General features: G+C 46.9%; 1 protein-coding gene across 2 annotated transcripts in view; it reads left to right on the top strand.

The window, feature by feature from the left end:
* Nucleotides 1-25141, top strand: part of ctnna2 (catenin (cadherin-associated protein), alpha 2) — a 390077-nt gene that overhangs the window by 114988 nt on the left and 249948 nt on the right. For both annotated transcript variants that reach the window (XM_061245031.1, XM_061245032.1), the window contains exon 7: nt 21938-22141. In XM_061245031.1, the coding sequence (XP_061101015.1) occupies nt 21938-22141 (204 nt within the window). The remainder of the gene's footprint in view (nt 1-21937; nt 22142-25141) is intronic.

Below are 25141 nucleotides of genomic sequence, written 5' to 3'. Positions count from 1 at the left end.
TCATTTCAAAGCAAATATAGTGCAACATGCACTCTTGGACACCAAGGATCCAGATTTTTTATGGACCAGAGTTTTTGAGGTCATTAGAAAGGGAAGAAATGGATTAGCCTGGCCAAGTAAACTTGCTTAGAATGTCAGTAAAAATCATTGTGTTATGGATTTATGGATGTAACTAAAATTAATGTAGGGCAGTAACAATTATTGAGTCAAATGAATCGTTACAACTCCCGGGACCCCTGTTTATAGTACCGTGTAAGATATGCTTTTCTTTTAGTGCTTCGCTTTTTTTTTTGTCGAATATTTTCTTATTTCTTTTATCCTGACACATCCTGGCAAGCATGTCAGTGTTCATACAGAAAAGGGGAAATATAATTCATAGAGAAAAGTGCAAAATGTCAAAAAAAGTCAAATATGAAAATTGATATCGACCAGACTGATGGGGAATTTTACACGTGTCTGCCCATTGGAAATGAAGCTCACAGTCAATTTATTTCAAAATGCTGTTTGATCCAAGTAATGAAATCTATAATGGTTCCCTCTTGGCGTTTTCATGTATATACTAATTAAGATCCAAGAAATTAAGAAGAAATTGAAAAGAGCTTTCACTTGCCTAAGAGAAAATTTGTTTTGAGCTTTGTTGCATTGATCGGAGCTGTTGATGTCGCAAAATAAATTGGCAAGATTCTTTTATTTTGGTATGCTTGTGTTTAGATGATGATCTGGAATTGACTTCATTTATTCTGTTTAAAAAAATAGCAATCTACTTTACCCACATAATCATATGCACTTACGTAAGACCGACGTAAGCAGACAACATGGACGACAACAACAAAGTCACATTTTTGGTCTTGGCCGTCTGTTTTGCCTCATGAGTGCTGTATCCCATAATCGCACAGGTTTGGGATAATCAGGAGCTGCCTGTGGAGATTGGAGCAGTTGTCCGTTGGCCTGACCGACCTGTCCTCGAGTCAAGGCTAGCGTCGCCGACCTGTGGCAAACGGCTGGGTGAATTGCCCGTGGCAGAGCGGTGTTTAGCCGGCGACCCCTGAGGAGGGCACTTTTCGGATCGAGCGCCCTTCGAGCAGGGCTGTGACAGCTGGCAAGACCAGGGCCGAACGAGAGCAGCGAGAAAAGACCCGGGCTCTCCCTCTCTACGCCTTCACATCAATGACTTGTCCTTTCGCTTTGAAGTATTCAGCTTGAGTCGGTTCTGCAGGACTTTACGTGCCCATTTAGCTGCTTCTGTGGGAAATCTGCGGGAAGAAGCCTGCATTATTACGCTGGAGGAGGCTGTGCCCTCGTTGTCTCTCGCTCTTTAAGAATATATCGAACGGAAAATAAAGTACTCAAACATTAGCCTTCATGAAACTTGTAGGAATGAAACATTTCTAAATCAGATTGCTAAAACCTGAAAGTGGGGATGTAATTTTGGAACAATAAATAAGCTTTTCATCCACAGATTGCAACAAGAGGAGAGAAGGTTTTTGCAAGGGCTCAAGGTAATTTATCTCAAATTCAGCAGTGAAGAAATTCTACCACTTACCAGGAAACAAAGCGTAGCTGAAGAAACCTTCAACCTCCCCCCCTCCCCAAAACCTCCTCACTTATTTATCAAAGCAGCCAGCATTATCAAATGCTCCACTCAATGCTCACTTTTTGGTTGCTTAGGGCAGAGGAAAGTTTTTAGATGGTTTGTGTAAGTCGCACACATTGACAAACTTTATTTGGGTTGGAGCCTGAATTGACTACGGTTGAATTTGCTATTACCACTTCATTCAGTTCCTTTCATGTAAAATCTGTTTTCTTCCACTTAAGCTACCATTATGAATGTACATGTAATGAGTGTTGTGGCATTCATGTTCGGTTGCTTGTAATTATCGTTGACCGTCTGATAACACAAGCCGATACCCAAGTATTGAATATTTGATTACGCGACCAAACACTTTTCTCCCCCGCTGATATTTGACCGTAGATAAATGATTTAGTAATTAACGGATTTCAATGTACTGTTTATTTATTTTTTTGATTCGATAAGGATTGGATTTATCCCAGTAATGAGCCGGCCCTTGCGAAACAGATTGAGCGTGTGATCAATAACTAGTCGCATATGGCTACACAGGCAGTCCAGCCCTTTCTTTGTCCTATTTTAGGTGACAGAACGCCATGCTCAGGGCGCCTCTGAACGGGAAACCCAACGCGCCTGCTAATGCGGCTTCTGCACTTGTAATCGTGAGGCGCAGTGATGGCTATCAAAGATGTTTCATGTGGCTGCTGTAGCAAAAACATTGGAGGCTATCAGTCAGTTAGCAGTGCTTCAGAATTAGTGTGAAGGAAAAGGGTTAGCACCCCCCTCCCCAGCACTGTGGAGTAGAATGCATAAAGAATGCACACGGAATGCAGGAAGGCTGGTCACGCTCTTCTTCTCTTATTTTATATGCTAGCAGTGATGGACTGTACTGTCTCTCATCATTGCGGTGTTGTCGTCAGCAAAGCCGCTGATGACCAAAAAGCTACAGGTTCGAATCGTATCAAACCTGGTTCAGTCGGCCTATTCACAGTAAAGTGGTGTATAAATGGGTACTGTGTGTTATGGCTTCATAAATCAGCCTTGAGAAGGCTGTGAACTGAGCCAGTAAAATGGAACATACAGTATATAGCAGCATTTACAAAATGGTGTCTGAAAACAGCTCCTCCGCCATTTTTGCAGTAGCAGTGATGAGTTCTTCTGAACTCCCTGTTCTCCCCTACCAGATCCTCCAGCCGATGCTGTTCTGCTTAGATACGCATGCAGCCATGATCGTCTCACATCTGCCCTGCTCATTAGAGTGTGGAAGCTATCGGAGTTAGCCACAGAGATTTGGTAAGCTCTCCACAGCTGCCAGCCTTCTCCTGGATGATGTAATTATCTTCTCATTAATTACCTTTAACAGGCTCTGACATCACCAACACAGGTCGCTAAACGAGCCGGGCTCACACCCATCCGTTCCCTTCACCTCTCCAAAGCCCCGGGGCCTTTTAGAATATGTAGCTTACATTTTTCTCTTTTTTCCTTCTTTTATGCAATTTCTGGAGAACGTTAATAAGAATTTGAAAACGAACCCGAGGGAGAAGGTTGAGTCGGAGGCAGCAGACACACACAAATGGCCTGATACACAATACATCTCCGCAAATATGTTTCCTGCATCTAGATTTTCTTGCAGAACGATCCCAGTGGCCTTTTTGAAGTCACTTTACACGTTATTATAATTTTTTTTTTCACACAATAAAAAAAAAGAAAAGAAAAAAAAGGCAGTGTGAAATAGCAAAGAGGGTGTCAGGAGTCTGCCTCCTTTACATTGGTTTAAAAAATAAAAGTTGAGAATTTGAAAGTGTCACTTTGTTGTGTGCGAAAGCCCCTGCCTGAGCTTCCTCCCTTTGTGTGTGCGATAAAGGGGGCTTCGCATCCATTGTGTTTAACATCAGATGTGCGGGAGCCCTCCTGGGGGACGTGGGGCGGCTGTTTGCAGAAGCAGGCGGGGAGCGCGCGCTTATCGCAGGATAACAGCATTATCATCGCACAGACGCTTTCAAAAGACCCAAATTGGAAGGAGACCTTTATTCATATTCAAATTTTCAGATGCCCTCATGACCAGGGTTTTCAATTATGAACCCATAATATGTTATGTATCTGTAATATTCCTGTGTGTGTGTGTGTGTGTGAGCGTGCGCTCTTCCAACCGTTTGTGTGTGCGCGCGCTTCTCTGTGTTTGTGTGTCTGCATGTGTGCGTATCGGTGCAGTATGCGTTACGGACTTTCTCTTTGCTTTTGTCTGAATGCCTGCGGCAATGTTTGTGTCACTTAGTATATTAGTAATGTATTTGTTTCCTGTGAAAAGTGGCAGTTATCACACGCTTTGAATAGTTTATGCGCATATTAATCATACAAACAATGTATCACTGTCTTCCTGTATCCCCTTACTGTTGACGTTTAGTGGCGAAGCACTGGCTCGGGCCTGGGATTGGGATTACATCAAAGCCTTTCTAATATCATATTGATGATAACGCTCTAGGCCCTGTATTTTCATGTGCCGATGTTCTCCACAAAAAACACTTGCAGAAAAACATAAAATAAAAATAAATAAAACAGTTCCGTAAACTCGGCATGTATTAAGCAAACTTACTTGGAGAGACTATTTTCCGCACTCTTGCGTTCAGGAATTCAGAATGGGAGAACAGACGTGACGTTTCCAGGCCTGGGTTGGTAATTGCCTTCATGGCGGTAATTGTGTTTTCGTCATGGCGGTCACCGAGCGCGTGGCGGTGCAGAGGCAGCGGGCCCCGGCCTTGGCGGTAATCTCTGTTGTGCATGTCGCCGTTAAAGGAATCGCCACTCTCTCCGGTTTAATCTCCATTAGAACCTGGGAGTGCTCGGCTGACATATTGCTCAGGTCTGTTGTGTGCTGCTTATTAGGGACTGGTAAACCCTTTCTGCATATTTAATAAAGCTTTCTTTTGGTCTGGTGGTTGGAACATAATTTTGAATCGTAATTACATTTTTGTAGCCCCACAATTTCAATAAATAAAGCCTAATTAATTGGGCAAGGAGGCTGTAATTATTCCCAGGCAGGGGACGGAGGGGGCCCCTCCTGCCGTTGCGGACGGAACAGGAGCGTGTACGCTGCTCACGCCTGCTTCCTGTGAGGAGGGACAGGAGCGTGTACGCTGCTCACGCCTGCTTCCTGTGAGGAGGAACAGGAGCGCGTACGCTGCTCACGCCTGCTTCCTGTGAGGAGGAACAGGAGCACGTACGCTGCTCGCGCCTGCTTCCTGTGAGGAGGAACAGGAGCGCGTACGCTGCTCACGCCTGCTTCCTGTGAGGAGGAACAGGAGCGCGTATGCTGCTCGCGCCTGCTTCCTGTGAGGAGGAACAGGAGCGCGTACGCTGCTCACGCCTGCTTCCTGTGAGGAGGAACAGGAGCGCGTACGCTGCTCACGCCTGCTTCCTGTGAGGAGGAACAGGAGCGCGTACGCTGCTCGCGCCTGCTTCCTGTGAGGAGGAACAGGAGCGCGTACGCTGCTCACGCCTGCTTCCTGTGAGGAGGAACAGGAGCGCGTACGCTGCTCACGCCTGCTTCCTGTGAGGAGGAACAGGAGCGCGTACGCTGCTCACGCTGCTCACGCATGCTTCCTGTGAGGAGGAACAGGAGCGTGTACGCTGCTCACGCCTGCTTCCTGTGAGGAGGAACAGGAGCGCGTACGCTGCTCGCGCCTGCTTCCTGTGAGGAGGAACAGGAGCGCGTACGCTGCTCACGCCTGCTTCCTGTGAGGAGGAACAGGAGCGCGTACCCTGCTCACGCCTGCTTCCTGCTTCCTGTGAGGAGAAACAGGAGCACGTACGCTGCTCACGCCTGCTTTCAGCTTCCTGTGAGGAGGAACAGGAGCGCGTATGCTGCTCACGCCTGCTTTCAGCTTCCTGTGAGGAGGCCGCTTGGCGGCTCTCCCTGAAGCATGAGGCGTCACAGGGGAGCGCTGAGGCCCTGGAGATCCCTAAAACCCACCATCGCCCATAAAGCCTGTCAAGCCCTTCAAGCCCGGGCTGAGAGTCTGAGCCTTGCATGCTGGGGGTTTTGTGCAGGCTTGTGATTCCTCCCTGAGGGGTTACCACAGGTTGGGGGGTTGGTGGGTGGTCGGATGTGCGGGCCTGTTGACTTCCCACCCTCAGGCCCCTTTTGCTGCCACAAAATGGAAGCGTAGATCACAGATTCCTTCTTTGATATTGGTTAGACTTCTCATCAGCGTCGGTCATTGAGGTTGATATTACGTCATATATTATATCAGTGGGGGCAGACAGTTAAACGCCTTTTCGACATCGGTAATTCAACGAGGGCTATTCAGTGATCAGTTATAGGTAGAAAAATGGTCAGTCCTTGTCAAGCCTTGTAGCTGCAATGCAGGTCGTTTTGGGGATAGGTCCTGTAACATTTCTGTGCAACATCTGGAGAATCCGTCCCTTCCTCATCACCTGCTCCACTCAGCCCCTTGTACAAGCAACGGTCCTGTCCCGCCCGGGCTATTCTCTGCTGGCTGGCCTTCCAGCATCCCGCATCAGACCCCTGCAACTGATCCAGAACGCCGCAGCTCATCTGGTATTCAACGTCCCCAGACAACCTCATATCACCCCCCTGTTCAGCGACCTCCACTGGCTGCCGGTTATGGCTCACATCAATGTAAAACACTGGTGCTTGCATGCCAAACAGTTAAGGGATCAGCCCCAGCATACATCCAAAAGCTAATCAGACCCGATACACCAGCCAGACCTATCCGATCCACTACTTCTGGATGCCTGGAACCTCCCCCTCATCGCACCTACACTTCTCGCTCACGACTGCTGTCTGTCCTGGCCCCACGGTGGTGGAAAGACCTCCCTGTGGATGTCAGAACAGCAGTGTCTCTGACCTCTTTCAAGCGCAGACTGAAAACTCATCTCTTTAGGCCGGTCCTTTCCTTTCCTACCTCACTACTATGCTTAGCCATGTGTATGCCATAGCTTATAATAGCACTTATGTATAGTTATTTTAGTATTCAAGGTATTCTAGCTGCTAAGCGTGATATTTGTTAAGTTGATGTACTCTTCATGGGTTCAAGTTGTATCTATGTGATCACTCTAGGACTCGGAACTGTACTTTCCTCTAGGGTCCTTAACGTACTTAACGTTCCAGGGTTTGGTTTGCACTTTATTGTCGTTCTGGATATCAGCGTCTGCTAAATGCCTGTAATGTAATGTAATTTCTACTTACCATGTGCTGTTCTTATTTATTCATTTATTTATTGGTTCATTCGTTTTCTTGGTAGATGCTCTCATACAAACTGGCTTTATGTACTTAGTGTGCATTAAATTTATAAGCTGTGAGAACACTTAACACTATGCCATGGACCTTTAAGAACTACAGCAAACATGCACTCTGTGAGCACTTTATTAGCTATCCACTTAGAGACCCTTCTTCTCTGACCTCCCTCATTAACAAGGCGTTTTTGCCCACAGAACTTCTGCTCACTGGATGTTTTTTGTTTTCCGCTCCATTCTCTGCAAACTCTAAGGACTCTTGTGCATCATACCACCCTGTCTGGCGCCAACAATCACTCCATGGTCAAAGTCACTTAGATCACATTTCTTCCCCATTCTGACATTTGCTCTGACAGCTGAACCTCTTGACCATGTCTGCATGCTTGTATGTATTTTGCTGCCACATCATTGGCTGATGCAATATTTGCATTAACAAGCTGGTGTACAGGTCTACCTAATAAGGTGGTCACATGAATGTACACATCAGGTCACATCAGTTTAAAAAAAATGATTAACAACATGAACGTAACTGTAAATAAACTCTCACTGTTTACTTGGCAAGCACTGGATAGCAGTCATATGGTCTCCAGAACCTTAGCTGTGCCCCTCCATGGATTTTCAGACTAAAATCTCCCATTAAACGTCCCCTAGCCTGCCCAGCGGTATTAATCAATCCTGCAGCACATTATTAAACACCTATTTAAGGTCAGGTTTGATAACTGCGACTTGTAAATAAGAGCCTCCGCACCTGCGTTGCCGTGGTTACTTTTTCCGGCGGCGGGTGTGATTTACAGCCGGCTCGGCTGGCGGCTGTGCGCGGCGCTCTCCGTGGCTCCAGGACAGTCGGCGTAATTAAGGCGCATTATCTATTTAGCGAGCTCACACCACCTGATCCCAGGTGACCTACCGCAGGCTGCGTTTTCACACGTCACACAGCCATGCGGAAGCATGTGCGCTGAAACGGCTCGGGTTAAGCACAACCTGATGAACTGACTACAGGAAACACCGCTGGAAAATGGCCCAATTAGCCTGTCTCCCAAGTCAGTTTATTTTCATATACACAACCCCGAAATGTTTTTTCCTCCAGAGCCACACACCTACTGTACATACACAACATACACGACTGGTGCCTGCACTCAGAGTGCAGTTAAATATGACTGTTGTGGTACAATGTAATAAATATGAAAACTGCAGAAAATATTTGTGTAACATGACCTAAAGTGAAATTTTCCTACCCCTCAGGCAAATCTTGAAATAAATCAAACTGTCTCACCTTATTGACAATATTATTATTATTTTTAATTCATAATTAAAAATTATTGTTGTGATTGACTTATGTTTGTGTTTTTTGCGTGTACAGCGGTATAAAATAGGTACATAGACACCCCTCATGCCCAGCAGGCCTGACTAATGCTGTGTTGCTCAGTAGACATCCAGTCGCCAGGCAGAATGTCAGGAGCCAGAAGAGATTTATATGGCTTTAACTGGATCTTTGCAGGTAATACGGGACCGCTAATCTAGGCATAGGCGACTTAATAGTCTCTGTCCAACAGGGCCGAACCATCCCTCTGTCTGTTCCCTTGATTGATTGGCTTATCCATCAGCTCTTGTGTAATCCTTCTCAGACCTGGTTAGACCATAGGCTCTGAAGAGCAGGTCTGCTGGCTCCAGCTAAGAGCCTCTGCGCGGTACTTCTACACTCAATTATGGCACATTTAATGTGGCGGACATTTTGTGGAAAGTGCTGGTTTTACCAGTGTGTAGTGGCTGACGCTCCGAGGTGTGCCGATGTCTGGCGTCTCTCAAACGCCCGCCCGCTATTGGCAGCGAGCCACGGGCAGAGGCTCCAACTCCAGCGACAAACTCAATGTGCGCATGCCGCTTCGCTTCAGCGTTTCCACGGCTACGAGCGGGGTTTATTCATCTGTGAATGCTCCTGCTCTGCAAATGTAGCGAGATAAAAGAAGATATTAAATATCCCTGAAGGGGCCGACCTTGAATAAGTCGACAGATTCTTTTGTCAGGCGATTGAAAGTGGTGTTATTTCCTGCTAGGTGTCCATAATTGTGTGGTGTTTGTGTGCACTGGTCCATTTTGATTCTGAAATCAAAAGAAGCGCTGCTCTGCAGTGGAAGTTATTTATTTGTCTAGTAGGCCCCGTCAACTGTGACTTCCTTTGCTCCCAAATTTTGCATGCTACATATTCGGAGAGTTTATCTTTTGTCATCTACGCTGCCGGAGATTTACTGCTGCAATTGAAGCATATTACTTTGTGCTCGCTCAAGGGTACGATACCAAGTCCCCATGTGAGTTTCAACATTTGTTTCTGCATACAGTGCCGTCAGATAACTAATACCCAGAATGTTTCTATAAAAGTGAATCATGACTGGTAGCAGAGAAAAGCACTGAATGTTGTCTCCTGGCCAAATCTGCTGTGTACTGGTACAGAATGGTCTGTGCGGTGTATGGATATCCGGCTTTGCTCACTGTGATTTTTTGGTGTATAAGTGAGGCCATTTAAATTATTACAATTTTCAGATGTGCACTACTTTCAGAGTGTAATACATTTTGTCTGTTCTCTGACTCGTATCATGGTTTATTTCTATCACCCAGCAGTGCGATTGTAGTTAGGAGTCCAGGAAATCAAAGGCATGTAATGTGGGAAGTGCCTGAATCCGTAGCACAGACTGTTTACTGGAAGGCAATATTAGGGTAATGTGTTTATCTCTTATCATTCCCAGCACAAGTCTCTCTCGCTCGTGCTTCTGCGTTTCACATTTAAGGAACGTCGTTATCGTTTTTCCGATCGTTGCCTGCAGTCTGAGCTCAGGCCGTACGAGATCGAGAAGCAGCCGAACAACCTCTCGTCGTCTCTGAGTTCTACGAGAGCAGTCCGCTGATCCCATCTGGCGGTTGGGTGGAAGACACTTGGATGCTTTATTGTACCCCTCAGACAGTGTTACCGTGACGGTCTGCACCAGGGGTGGAGTGAGAAGCAGCAGTTATGCGTGTGGAATCGGCACATTCGATGAAGAGAGATCCGCTGCCACTTTTCTCCTCTAAAAACTTCCACTGAACTGTTTAATGCAGTTGTCTGAACCCGTGGACTGGGGCAGGTACTTGTTGATACGCAGTACTTCACTGGTCCATTAAAGCAATTGACTTTCCTCACCGTGCTTCTTGAGTCTTAATTGGTTGCTGAACTCAAGGTGAAAACAGAAAAACAAGCAAAGCCAGTGGCAGTTGAGGACCAGGGTTTGGCATCTCTAATTTCAATTGTTCACAACACAGAAATGAGGAAAGAAGCCTTGCCTCAGAGCTACTTCCTCACCACAGGGGGTTCCAACTACATTTGTACCATTGTGTAAGCTGCATTTCTGAATTATGGACTTTCAATATTCTTGAAGAGGCTTGTCCATGGGCAAGATATCCATTGCCTCATGTAACATGGTTAGCTCAGCTAGTTCGCTAGTAAGCACGGATCGTGCAGTGAAAGCGAAGGCTGGTAGCAGGTTACCGTGACAACACTCCCCGATGACGTAACCCTCAAATTCAAAATAACGTTGTTGCCCTTGGCTAGGGGCGTGTTCGTCTTTAGCTGACTGGTAACGCGTTCGTTCTACAAATAATTTGGACAAGTGAGAGGCCGGGGTTCAAATCCCACCTCGGACTCAGGCAAATTCTTCACCTGTTACACTCAGTATTGTCCTTGGCCATGCCCACCATGAATGTCCATGACTGGACTTCAACAGCAGTGAGCATTCCATGTTAGAAATAGAGAACTGCCAATCTGGTTAGTTGAAAGAGAATCGTAACATTCAAACATTCACATACTGTGCTGTTGCCTGTCAGTTATTTGGACCAGCATTCAAATGCTTGTCAATAGAAATATACGGAAAATGCGCAAAACATTTCTCGCTGGGCAGGGTTTAGATGCCGATGTACACTAAGACCCCTTTATGATTCAAATAGTGTTTCTTCTGCCTGAAAATGCCTGAACATCTTTCATTGCAGTTACGCAGAGAGAACCAGAGGTTCGTACCGTATTCGGAAGGGTTGAGCACCTGGGGTTATGTACATAATAAGGCTGTTTGATCGCTGGATGCTTGGAATGCTTGTGCAGAGAAACGGAAACTGTAGAAACAGAATGGCAGACCTGCTGTGAACCGGGTCCAGGTGACATTTTGTTTCCTATCAAGTTTGTTTCCTGTTTCATAGATGGAGAGATGTATCAAACGAAGAGGCGGAGGGACGGGAGGGGGGTGGAGGAGGAGATGGGATGTCAAGAATTGTTCGCTCAGGGGAACAAGCTTCAGCAAATAATCTCATAGCAACAGGAGCGTTTCTGCGGGCGGAAGATGCATAAAAACGTGTGCTCCTGCTGCCTTTTTTCCACAGAAGTTCATGAAATAGTAATGTGCACAAAGATGAAATCACACAGAGCCGTAACGTGACTGGAGATATCATCGAAAGCCCTTCCCTGTGCACGGCCCTTTTTTCTTCTCTTTATTTATATATTGATTCATCTCGTTTCCCGAAAACTTACCCCATGTCCACGGGCCCTTGGCCGTCCGATCACGTGGGGAGAGCTTTTGTCCGAATCGACGAATCGAGCGATCAATCATAACAGCGAGTGATAAGGATTGGATTGTTTCAGAGCCTGGAAATGACGACTTTTCCCAGAAACGGTGGGAGAGAGCCTTCCGGAAACCGACTGAATGGAAACAAATGGGGGGAATGAAGAGGGATTAGCCAATATATCCGTCAGCTGACCGCACACACCCAGAGGCTTACGGGAGGCTGGACGGACATTGGGTGGGGTCTCTCTGGCCGTGTTGAGAACATGGGCGTGTTAAGCAGGCAGCTTGTTGGGCTAATGCTGCCATGTCTCCCCGTCTCCTGTTCCGTCACTGAGCGCAGAGACTCATCCCTCAGGGAAGTTCACCAGAGGTTTGAGCCCTCTGCTGAAGCCCGGGATTGTTTTGGATATTTATATTGCTTGACACAAGGATATCTGGAGGATTGATTCCTCTGTTTGCTATTCAAAACCCTCCGACTGCAGAATCCAGTGACTCGTGCTTTGTAAGCGAGCTTTCCTCATTAACATGTAGAGCAAGTTTTATTTGGTTTCTGCGCTGTAAATAAAATTCTGGGATATCGCCGGCGCATCCTTCCCTCAGCATTTCATTTTTTTCTGCCTTTTTTTTTATCTATCGTTTCTCATGTTTCCTGCATTTCGGAGGACAAGTCTTCAGAGTGATATAGCTGAACGGCGGGTGTTTTAGTTAGCGGGGAGACGGATATGAGCGTGGCTGTCCCCTTCTGCATACTAACAGGTCTGTGGAGGTGCTGGAGGGGTGAGGGGGTTACTTAGGGAGGCAGGGCATGGGGCTGCTGATGGGAGCGCATTGATGAGGCCTCTCAAACTGCTAGAGCTCTCATATCTTATCTGTTTTATTTAAAATGTTTTAGTGCTTTTTTTCCCACCCTAAAATTTGGAACGCTCTTGATCTTGCAGTGTACAGACAGGCGCCCAAACTCAGTCACCCACCTGTTCTTATCACGCCGTCTGACCTTCGCCTCATATACTGCGCGGCAGACAGACCTCAGAGATTGGGGATGTGTCCCCCTGTGCCCTCTCCTGGGGTTGAGTGTTCCCCTGTGCCCTTTCCTCGGGTTGAGTGTTCCCCTGTGCCCTTTCCTGGCATTGAGTGTTCCCCTGTGCCCTTTCCTGGGGTTGAGTGTTCCCCTGTGCCCTTTCCTGGGGTTGAGTGTTCCCCTGTGCCCTTTCCTGGGGTTGAGTGTTTCCTCTGTGCCCTTTCCTAGGGTTGAGTGTTCCCTGTGCCCTTTCCTGAGGTTAGGTGGTTCCCCTGTGCCCATTCCTGGGGTTGAGTGTTCCCCTGTGCCCTTTCCTGGGGTTGAGTGTTTCCCTGTGCCCTTTCCTAGAGTTAAGTGGTTCCCTTGTGCCCTTTCCTGGGTTGAGTGTTGTACTTATTGGCCCCTGCTGCGTGGAGATGGGCGCGCAGTGTTCATGAAATCCCCTTCCGCAGCTGTGCTTTTAGTTTCCTCTACTGCAATAACACGGAGCAAAACATCAATTTTTCAGAGCACCGGATTAAGAGGCCTCACGCGCGGTTTAAATGTTTGAACGAGTCCGGTTTTACGCATCCCGCCTATGAAATATTCACGGCCGGCCGTCGTTTACCTCGATTTGGAGCAGAAATGAAGGTAAAAGCTCCCGCTGCATTATTTAAAACTGCCTACAGGTGCTCTTCAATTACAGGGCCGTAAAAACGCGGGCAAACAGACGGCTTTCCGCTTTCTGCTCCTTCCTGTTTTTGTGTGACATAAACATAACCGTAACGCTCATGTTAGTGCCTGTAATTGCCCTCCTTTTTTACTCGGCTTTAAGAAGACCATTGTTACAACGGCACGCCGTCATGAATCCTCGGTTTGATTTGTGTCCCAGGCTGTAACCGTGCGAATGGGAGGGACCCTCATAGGTTTTAACGCCCGCCATTGTTACTGCTTCAAGGTTGCTGCAATGTGCTTAAGGAATATGCAATATGCTGCAATATGTTTGCGGAAAGCAAACAAGCAATCAAGCGCATAATTAACAGAGAATTGAATTCTTTTGATTGGCAGCCGTGGGAACACGTGGCCGTAGAGCACGTCTCCGTTGTTGTTCGGGAGGGCTGTACAGTACTTAGCTCCTGCAGTATGTTGCCAAGGAGACCTCAGGAAAGAGAAGGAGATGAAAAATCATCTCATTGGAGAAGGCTGATTCACGGGGAAATCTTTAATCAGTTCAGCGAGGAGGGACAGTGACTAACCCCAGATTCGCTCCGTTGGTGCCCTGCCCGAGGCCCAAGATTTTAGAATCCAAATATCCCACTGGAGGAACCAATGACATACTTAATCATCACTCTACTGCCCCGGGCCCCCCGTCTGCCCCGTTTAGAGGGGGTAATATTACAAAGAACAAAGGAAGAATTATATATGCTTATTTTAAGCCAAGAGAGGCAGCCAAATCCCCCTTTGCTCTCTTTTCTCATAGGAGACGCACCGTGCTAACGTGATAGCAGACCCATTCATAATCTGCCAGTTTATCTGGAGGTACTTTCGGTTATATTTTGTTTGGTTTGTTTAACCCACATTTGACGAAAGACTAAAAATAGTATGTGAAAACAATGACAACAGAGATAATTCTGTTTGGTGTAGAAAGAAACCGCTTGTGACTATACAAAAGAGTAGTACGTTGAAGGCATGCTGTAGCCTCATACTGTGCATGAAAAGTCAACTGATTTGTGATCAGCTCGGCTAGATTTCTAAGTGTACAAAAAGAATTTCTACTGAGGACATTAATGGGTTCATTTCAGTGGTGACATTTAAACCAGTGCGGAGAGGATGCAGGTTATATGTTTGGAGTCAGCGATGCTGTCGTGGAACCCCCATTCGCTATCTGCTGGTAAAATAAGAATCGGGACACAGGACACTGTGTGGGAGAGAGGAATGCAAAGAACAGCCAGGTGGGGCTGTTTATTTTTCAGAGTTATTTCGCCATTACCAACCTGCAACTAAACTTTCAACAGCACTTGAAAAAGGTTTCCGATATTTCTTCACTATTTAACCGGTTTGTCCTATTGACTTTTCGGCGTATTTATGTTTTATGTCTTTTCTGCGAGTTGAAGTCCATTTCTCCGGGCAAACGCTGGAACTGTGCTGCGAGTTAACGGTGAAATAAACAAGCGCACGCAGTGGAGGCGTGTGGTGCTGGAGCAGACGGCTGTGCTGGAACTGGTAAACGGCTCCTGGGTGTTTCTCAGGAGAAAGGCACGCTCGTAGACACCGCTCTAATGGATCGGCTTCTCTTTTCTCCTCGGCTCCCACAATCCTCCGCTCCGGACCAGTCGATGGCATGCGACGCACGGAGCCGGTGATCAATGCGTGTCTGACAGGGGCCCGCGTCTCTCTGAGGCTCCTCTGGCCCACGGGGCCCCCAGCTGCTTCTACCTTATGTAGGGCTGCAGTTTGCCCTCCCTCGCCAGGCTACAGGGGCCAAATCAGCCTTCACACAGCTGGGGCCACATCTTGCATTTGAAGGAGGGGAGGGGTGGGGCCTCCAGTCGTGGCCCTGGAAGGCTGCCCCCCCTCCCCTCCCTGCCTTGTTTTCCAACTCTCTGGATTAGCACCCACAGAAACAGGAGGACTGCTTAAATCGGTCTAATTAAAACAGTAATTAGTCAAGTCGCATCTCTGTGTGCTCAGTTGGAAAAGAGCCTTCTGGACCCCAGGGCCTCCTCCCAGGAGCAGAACGCATCACGGTCACCTGACCCCTCTGCCAATGAGAAGTGCAGGATTTAGTTGTACTGCGTTGCACTTTGTTTTTCACTGTGAGTCACACATTTAAGTATTTTTCTGTTCTCCCCTTTCTTGGTATTCACACTGAATGAAAACTCATGTATGCGGATAGAAAACAAGTCGTTAACACCTTCCAAATTAGGTCGGAGAGTGTGGGAGAACTGACCCCTGCTGTCGAATAAATGGTTTAACATTTTTGTGTGGTATAAAGCATACACTCATACAATACACACACATGCACACAGCAGTCAGGCAGCCATTTTACTAAGTGAAAAGGAACAGTGTTTACAGATGGCTTAGAGGTTGGCTGTGATGTTTTCAGCAGTGGTGGTGGTGGATAGACGGGATCCTGGTTGATGCCCTCAAGCAGAGTGTGAGAAATCACTGCGGTGTAACAGAACTGTATTGATTGCAGCCATATGTGGCTCGCGCCTCGTACGTGCATTTGTCAGAGAAGACCTGAGCCATTGATAGGGGAAATACTGTGTAACTAAATATCTGTTGCTAACGGATTGCTTGTGTCTCACCGCTAGTTCCAGAAAATGAATCTTTGTATCAATATTTTTCTTGCAGTCAAAAGCCGCTAACATGTTATACATGGTGGCGTGGTTTAATTAATAGACGCTATCGAGGATGACGTATGGGCTAATGCAGATAATTGCGTTAGCGCTTTGTTGACTCCTGCGGTAACCATTGCTCATGTGACAATGATAAGGCTAACAGCGTTTCCACCAGGATGCTTTGGCCAGCGCTCATTAGGCCAATCAATTAGAAGGATAGGGATGACTAACAGCCTATTACAGGACCGTGGGCCCTCTGTCACTCGCTATAAAGGCTCAAGGTTGACCGGCTGTGGTCTGTGGAACGGTCAGGGCCGAGGGGCGGTCGGGGGAGTGTGGTCACCGCCCTGCGGAGGGTATGCCGTCGCTAATGTGGGCTCATGGCAGGAGGGGGTTGGGGTTGGGGTTGGGGGAGGCTCGGTGCTTCCAATTTGATTGGCTGAGGAAGGGTGTGCCCAGCGGGGGAGGGGGTGTAGGAAATGGAATAGACCAATGACGTCACAGGGACGTGCGCTGACTTCTGTGGTTCCATAGGCATCGGCTTCTGCTGTGGCATTAACGGAATCTGGTAGAGGTGAGCCATTGAAAGGGACAGATCTGTGTGTGGTAGAGGTGAGCCATTGAAAGGGACAGATCTGTGTGTGGTAGAGGTGAGCCATTGAAAGGGACAGTCCTGTGTGTGGTAGAGGTGAGCCATTGAAAGGGACAGTCTTGTGTGTGGTAGAGGTCAGCCATTGAAAGGGACATACCTGTGTGTGGTAGAGGTCAGCCATTGAAAGGGACAGATCTGTGTGTGGTAGAGGTCAGCCATTGAAAGGGACAGATCTGTGTGTGGTAGAGGTCAGCCATTGAAAGGGACAGATCTGTGTGTGGTAGAGGTCAGCCATTGAAAGGGACAGATCTGTGTGTGGTAGAGCAGGGTCTGTTTGGCACTAAGCAGTGGAGAGGCAGGATGAAATTGGAGGCACCTCCGTCGAGGACTCTAGTAGCCATAGCACATTAGCGTCGACTCTCCCGTCCGCCCGGCGACACAGCGTTCCTCTTCTTCATTCTTAGCACAGCAGCCGCCATGTTGAGAATAACAATCAGGCTAATTCCTCAGGGCCCGCTTGTCCACTTTTTTAAGCGATGGGTTTCAAGATGTCCCCCTGGGTTTTCGCCGAGTTGCATCTACAAATAATACATACATATTAAGGTCACCGTGTCTTTGTGGTTATCTTTAATCTCCTGTGTGCGCTTTAGTTTGGAAGTGCACTGGTCCTTTCATTAAGCTGCTGTGGTTTTAGCTGCAGGAAGGCGGAGCGCTCTCAGACATGTGTAACAAATGCCATTTACAGTGGGCCAGCGAGCAAAACCGCATGGCCTAAAACACGTCGAAAGCCATTACAAAAACAATATGTACGTGTGTCATTTAGTGCTCTGCTGAATTTTGATTTGATCGATCATCGTCTGGCCCGATTGAGCATTCCCTGAGCACCTCTAGCTGACCTCTCTTTTCATATACTTTTTTCTCTCCATTCCTGTCTTTCTCACTCTCTTGCTCTATCTCTCTATATTCTTTTTGTCCTGCATCCATTTCTCTCACTGTCTTTGATTTTCTTTGGGCCTCTTTCTGTTTTGCTCTTTGTTTTTGTTTCTGTTTGGTGTCTGTTTTCCTTATTTTCTCTCTCAACCACTTTCTCACTTTCTCTCCTTTACTCCCCCTTTCTCTGTCACCTAACGACCCCATTCCGGCGTGGATTAAATATTACAGCCGACTGCTCTAGCAACCGATAAGGTGTGTTCTGAGTAATGTTACTGTTTCCTGGCCGGCAGAAGCGAAAAGCCCCCATTTACAGATAAATCTGTTTAGATCTCCATCTAAAGAGCTTCATTCACTGACAGGTCGGCTAACTCCCTATCTTCCGAGAGGCTCTTATCGCAGGTTAAACAAAAATAATAAGAACAATGACATAAGCAAACTAATAATCTAACGGTAGCCGAAAGCACGGTTAACCTGCACCCGGAAATAGGATACGGGTATGAAAGTGCTTTATCGCCGATCCAGACCTGATTATTTGAAGACGTATTGTACAGCCGCTCCTCTTCGAGAGGTCAGGAATGCAGCACGCTAACGGCAATGCCTCGGAGACGTACGAGAGAGAAAGAGAGAGAGAGAGACAGAGAAAGAGAGAGAGAGACAGAGAGAGAGAGAGTGCCTCAGGAGGCAACCGCACGCGTTTCTGCACAGGATAAGATTCATGACGGAGTCTGGGGGGAAAATTACACCTTGGAAACAACAACGAGGGGAAAAAATTGAATAAAATAAGAGACGGAGCAAGAGGTCACAGCGCTCCGTGGGCGAGACGGGAGGGGGCGGGAGCGTAGTCGCTGTGCGTGCCAGGCGTCGGAGCGACAGACTGTGTTGGCGTCCGTGGCAGCTAATATTTATGCTTTTGAAAGCGACGCGAGTCTGAATGCTCGGGAGAGCTGGGTTGGTTGATGTGTGAGCAGCCGATCTTTAGTCACAGTTCTAAAAACACAATAAAGCTCACGGTTCTACGCTGGAGAGAAAGCAGCGAATGTAATTAGCGGTAGCATAAAAAATAAAAAAAACTAACGGTTGTGTACCGCGATATATTACGGTCTACTTGGGCCACAGGGGTCAGTAGAGGGGAGATATTTTGTCGGAAGCCGTTCCAAAATAATTATAGTAATAACAATGTCTCCGTATCTCTGGAGTGTTTTTAAAAAGAGTTTTCACACAGCCGCTGCTCAGGATAAACAGTGTGCCAGTGCCAGGAAAGCTCTCATTGTTATAAGGTGATTGAACCAATCGCTGTGCAGTGTTGTGTTTCCCAGAAGGCTTTGAGAGGGGACTGTGAAAGAATATGTGACACTCCGGAAACCTGCAGGGCGTTTTTTAGCGCTTCATTCCGGAGATGGACGTGTAAGCAGGGTCAGGAGGAGGGCCTGTTTTCCCTGTTGTCTGGGTAACAGCATTGTAGACAAACCACCAACACGCACGACTGGAGTGGCTCATCGACCTGTCTCAGAAACCTGTGTAGTGTGTGTGTGCACGTGTGCATCTGCATGTATGTGTGTGTGTGTGTGTGTGTGTGTGTGTGTGCACATGTGTGTGTGTGCGCACATGTGTGTGTGTGTGTGTGTGTGTGTCTGTCTGCCTGTGTCTGTCTGTGTGCACACGTGTGTAAATCTGGATGTGTGTGTTAGAGGTGTGTCACCATTTCTGAAATCGAGTAGAATTGTTGGCATAAAATAAAAATCTTTAGACCAGTAGCCCATCATATCCATCAGATATTGAAAGTGAAAATTCCCTGCTTTAAAAGGAGCATATTAATCTTGTCACCACAAAGATTGCCCTGCACCGTATGAAATCAAATGCATTGGCAAAGTTTACTGTTACATAAAAAATATATTATATAATAACCATTGGCATAAAAGTAAAACCATTAGACCAGTCAACTATGGTATCTGTACAAAATATTTACTGTTATAGTATGTTATATTTACCAATTTCCATCCGATTCCCTGCCTAGACTAAACCAGATTTATTTTGTCGCCACCACAACACGGTGTTATGTTGTTATGCAAATATTGGACATTAACGCAACATGCCAATCAAGTCTGTCGGGCAGAAGCCATAGGGAAGAGGGAAGAAAACACAAACAATTATCGTTTTAAACTGATGCATTTCAAGAAATGACACATGATTGACCAGCATGCCTGGACGCTGCCTACAAGGCCCCACAGACTGCTAGACATCTGCGAGCGCGATGTCAATGTAAATGTAAATCCTTCATTTGCCAATGAGTCCATTAAATGTTGACATTTAAATTAAACTATTTGAATGATTTTTTTCATCAATAAGATATGTCCCCTAGCGGTCATAAGGAGTATCAGTTACACAGTTAACCCCTTTAAAAATGGGATGGTAACCGTTTACAAAAACTGATGATTTGTCACATCCCTTGTGTGTGTTTGTGTGTGTGTGTGTGTGTGTGCTTACTTCTCTCGGGATTAGTGGCTGGGGTATTCAGGTAGCACAGCCACATTATGCTTGGTCAGGATATTTAACCTTTTTCAGTATTTACCCAGCTGGAAAAACAGGTGATACATTACTGTGTAAGCTACAGTATGTAAACCCTCTGGTATGATGGTGCCTGTCAAATACAAATAATTACCAGAATAATGAAGGGGGCCCTCTTCTGGACGGAAAGCTAGGTCACGTACAGTATCCGTGTGCATTTGAATAGCGGTTAACATAATGAGAATGCAAGCGATCCGTTCCTCTATCAGGCTGCAGTGTGCGAGAGAGGAGCTCTGAGGTAAATTTAGGCCGGTTGGCATTCAGTTCAAGGCGGAGCGGAATTGGACCCAAAACCCCACACGCATTAATAACCCAAAAAAAGTGCAGACAGGGCATACTTTTACACCGGCTGACTCCCCAGCGCACTCTACCTTTTCTGTAAAGTTGCGTATTCATGCCTCTCCCGCCTCTGTGAAAGTAGGTTATACTAATACAACACGTTGCTGTGTCCCACATCTTATTATGCACTGTTTAAGGGCCTGTATTCCATAGACTGGGCTGGGATTGTGTGTGTGGGACTTTCAGTCTTTCACTCATAACCTGAGCTGGTGGTCTCAACTGGGAGGGGAGGTGCAAGGTGCTGCATGCTAGTCTGTTTGGGGTTTGCGTTTTTTGCTGACTGCGAAATCTGCAACAACGGCAAATTGAATCCACTGCAACACAGCCATTTTCTGGGGCGCGTTAAGAGGTGTCGACGTAGCAACTCATCCGTCGCAGAAATGTTTGCGCTACAGTAATAGGTGCAATTGCCTTTCGCAGCCTTGTTACGTGCAATAAAAAAAGCAATGAACCTATATTTTATAGACTATATGGCTTTGTAATGTGTGCAAATTAAGAGCTTAGCTGCCAGGCTTTAGGGTGCAGATGAGTTCTAGATATAATCAAAGGTGGAAAAGAATAATCGGTTGGTTGGAGTCTCAGCAGTTTGTACTTCATACTGGCTTTCCATTTGATTCCGACAAAACCGTCAGAAACGCATTTAGTCTCTTAGCGGGGATGGGGCCGTCGGACGCCCAACAAACCAATAAAGAGTTCAATTTTCGCCCGCACGATAGCGGTCCGGGTTTTATTTTGAATACTTCGGTCGCCTCTGCCGTATCACGGGAAGTCGTCCTCTTTAAATCTTGCCGGTGACATTTTCTCCGTCGCCACCTAAAAATGAAGAGCGCTGGAGGAGACGCGGAGCACAGCTGCCTGATATTTCCGGCGAGCATCAAACGGCCGCGCCGAAGGTCTTTTTAAAAGCCGGCCCGCCACCCAATAAGCCAGGTAACATTACAGAGCGCGAGGCTCCGCGGGAAACCAAAAGGCTGGCTCATAACCTGTCTCTTTACTAATAAACGCTACCTATTCCAGCATGACTTCCCATATCGCACCACAAACTGCTGCGAATAGGATATTTAAATTGTACAGCCATAAAACATAATATCGGTACCATCAATATGGTAATTTTTTTCTGCCATGGAGCTCATAAAATCTCTATTTTGTAGCAACTTAGACAATAAAACAGAGCGACCTTATTCTGCATTCTGTGCTTAAAAGCTCCATAAAACAGAGGTGGGCTGTAACTCCAGCCCTCAAACAGACCTTGAAGGTGACCTTCTCGCTGTGGCTGGTTACCAACTTCCACAGATTGCCCTAAACCGTCTGTTGCCACGAGCCTCAACATCAAACTTTTTTTTTTATGTTAAAGCATTTTGCTTATTATGATTATTACAGATTTTTGTTTATCCCGCTGAGTTTCCAAATCTCTTTTCCAGGAGAAGCTAAGAGGGTCGCACAAAAATAGGATTTATGTCTCAAGCGCTGTATAAGGAATGAATCAGCATGGGCGTCTTTAGGGCAGTGAAACTGTTCAGGATGAGAGGAAGCAGAGGATTGAGCTCTGAGTCAGATGAGGGAACAGTAGTACATACTTCACATATGACCATGTTTGAATCGGCTGACCATACCCAGCTACACCAAGCTTAATGGCCAGCGTGGCTATACCGGTTGACCAGCTCATACCCAAGCTGTGTTTTTGGGCCTGGAGGCAGGCCCTGTGCTGGTGTCTCTTGGGCATTTCTTGACGTGTTTCCCCCTCTCCCTACCCCTTCGTTTCAGAACAAGATCATCCTGGACCCGCTGACGTTCAGCGAGGCGCGGTTCCGGCCGTCCCTGGAGGAGCGTCTGGAGAGCATCATCAGCGGGGCGGCTCTGATGGCCGACTCCTCCTGCACACGTGACGACCGCCGCGAGCGCATCGTGGCCGAGTGCAACGCCGTCAGGCAAGCGCTGCAGGACCTGCTGAGCGAGTACATGAACAACGTGAGTCAACATGAGTCCCCTCTCTCCCCCGACTGCGGCGGCTAGCGTGTATACTGACCCCCACGCCTTACCATGACTCCAGGTCTCTGACACTCACTGTAGCCTGAGGCCCTCAAGCCTTACCGTGTCTCCAGGTCTCTGACACTGTCACTGTAACCTGAGGTCCTCAAGCCTTACCGTGTCTCCAGGTCTCTGACACTGTCACTGTAGCCTGAGGCCCTCAAGCCTTACCGTGTCTCCAGGTCTCTGACACTGTCACGGTAGCCTGAGGCCCTCAAGCCTTACCGTAACTCCAGGTCTCTGAAACTGTCACTGTAACCTGAGCCTTACCGTCCCTGTAACCATAACTGCAACCCAAATTTCCCAAGTTTAAAGGATTACACCAAGTCACCTAATTGCTAAATTGTAACTCTGGACCTTCCCTATATTTTACCCAAGGTCCCCTTTCTGTAAAAGGAAGTCACCATACCTGTGTATCCAGGTCCCAGAACCATAACCACAGGTCCTCCAGCTTTATCCATGTAACCCTGTGTCCCCAAACCCGAACTGCAACCCAAAACCCTAACGGTGATGTTACCTAAACCTCTGTGTTAGCTTTAACTAACAGTTCCCTAACTGAAGCTACCCTATCCGTTAACTGAAACTGATTTATATCCCCTATCTCTTCTCCAAACTCTGTCACTGCCTCAACCCTAAGACTTAACCGTTGTAGTGCGGTCATGGCCTGGCTAAGTCAAAGGAAAGTTTTAAAATTGTTTGAGTGTTGGGGAAAACAAATTAATGAATAAATTATGTGGGCAAGGCTGTGGATCACTGAGTTGGAGGCGATTGCTCATGTCTGACCTGATCCGCACTCTATCTCGGCTCTGTGTTCGTCACGCCGGTGATTGAAAACTCAGAATCTCAGACTGGAAATCTCTGTCAAACGAGGGGATTACACATGCATTAGTGTCATTGGCTGTCAGCAAGTCTGAAATATAATGCTTTTATATAAGATGTATGGTGTTCCTTTGTAGTTATCCGCTATTATAAAGCAGTGTGTATGAACAATGATCGACGACTCTAATCCCAGGCCCAGCGCTAAAGGCAGCGATAACGTGTACTTCGTCATAACTAAGCTGATTGGAGGTGAAGTCAACTTGGAAGTAGTGGAGTATGACTTCAACTCCCATCAGCCCCATTACAGGCTGACAGTTGCTACGTTCTGGAGGTGTTGGGGGGTTGATAGACTTTTATGCTGCAGTATCTCTGAAATGTCTGTTCAGTGGCCTCACAGCTACAAATACACTTACCTCGAAGCGGCCATAGTCCTTCTGTATTTAAGCAGGTACTTAAGGGCTCTGCGTTTTCCCAGTTTGGTGAGTTACACTGCTGTCTGTGCTAAAAGGGAATCCTAGGTAATGTACAACAGCTGATGTTACATTGCAGTTATTTAGCTGATGCTTTTATCCAAAGCGACTTATAGTTGATTAGACTAAGCCGCCCCCCGGAGCAATATGGGGTTAAGGGCCTCAAGAGCCCAACAGCTGCACTGATCTTATTGGGGCTACACTGGGCCTGACCCACCAACCATCCGGGTCCCAGTCAAGCAACTTAGCCACTAGGCTATATGCTGCCTTATTATTAGATATTAGATATTAAATGGTCCAAGCCAGTCCAGTTTTTCAGACGCCGTCCTGCCCCTGGAAGGATTTTCCTGTCGGTTCTAGCTATAATTAGCAGACCTGGAGAGCTGTGGACGTGATTTGAATCCAGTCAGCGTTGATCGTGCATGCCTCATCAACGCCTGCTAGGGGGAGGGAGGGTTTGTTTAGAAGGCCTAATGAATTTCTGCAGACTTATAACGGAGCTGAAATTTAAGAGGCAGAAAGCCTGGGTGCTTTCTGCACTGCCATTGGGGGGGTCATAGGTGATGTCATCACAGAGGGAACAGGAGGGGGGCTAGTCTAGCTTTAGGAGCAGCCAATCGCACACCAGTGCCTGTGGGTTGCTGCCCGACGCTACGTGAGGAATGTAGAGGTTGGGCGGAGGGGGAGGATTTTATGTCAGAAGTGTTTGAGTAAATGCTTCACTTCTTTTAATTCACTTGCTTTTAACACTTGAGACAATTAGCCGGTGGCTGTTAGCTGTAAGTGCTGTGTGCTTCATCCCATTACATGCATATTGGGAATTTCCACATTCCAAGAGCTGTCTTGTCTTTGTGGCGTGCAGTAATGGAAATGCTTCTGGATCATTCCGGACTAGTATTGATGTGTTGGGCCTGCCAGTCGCCAAGGGCGTTTTTGTCACATGCTTCGTCGATATCGTGAAATGCCGCCGCTTAAAGCATGACGCATTTACAAGGCCTGCTTAGTATTGATTTGCCTGCTTGTCAAGGCCTGTCTATTCATACAGAGCAGGAAGTATCAGGTTATTAAATAAAGGCCTTTTCAAATGACCACTGTAGTCCAACAGCCATGTGGGCAGGGACAGATTGCCCCTATTTCTAGTTACTGTGTCTCTGTGCAAAGGGAGAGAGATGTACTTTGAAGGAGCATCTTTAAAACTCTGTCAAAACTATGTTAAAAGAATGGCGTTCCCTCTTCACTCAGTCTACATGGTTCCTTAAGAACGGGTCTGGGAGTAACAGAGCCCATACGATACTGCAGGGAAAGGCCTCCCATCTAACATTGTTGTCAGCGTTGTCAGCTTTGACACAAGCCGTGCTATGAAAGAGCTTTTTTCATATCCCACATAGAAAATACAAGACATATCCAAAGCTTTAATGGCTAATAAGTATTCACACGCACATCACACAGGACAGGACATTTTCCAGAAGTACACCGAGTACACTTCTTGAGTGAAGGGCGCAAGCTGTGTCTCCAGATTGATGGTTTATTGTGCTGTATGTGGAAATTATTATTAATTGCTCCTGTTCTCTAATTAAGTAAGAACTCAGGCGGGGACAGAGAAGTTGGTATACACTTGGCCCTGCACTTTAGCCTATGTATAAAAACATAT

This window comes from Conger conger, chromosome 6, assembly GCF_963514075.1.
Source record: "Conger conger chromosome 6, fConCon1.1, whole genome shotgun sequence".
NCBI classification, from domain to species: Eukaryota; Metazoa; Chordata; class Actinopteri; order Anguilliformes; family Congridae; genus Conger; species Conger conger.
The sequence above is the reverse complement of the archived record's forward strand: the minus strand, read 5'-3'. Positions and strand labels throughout refer to the sequence as shown.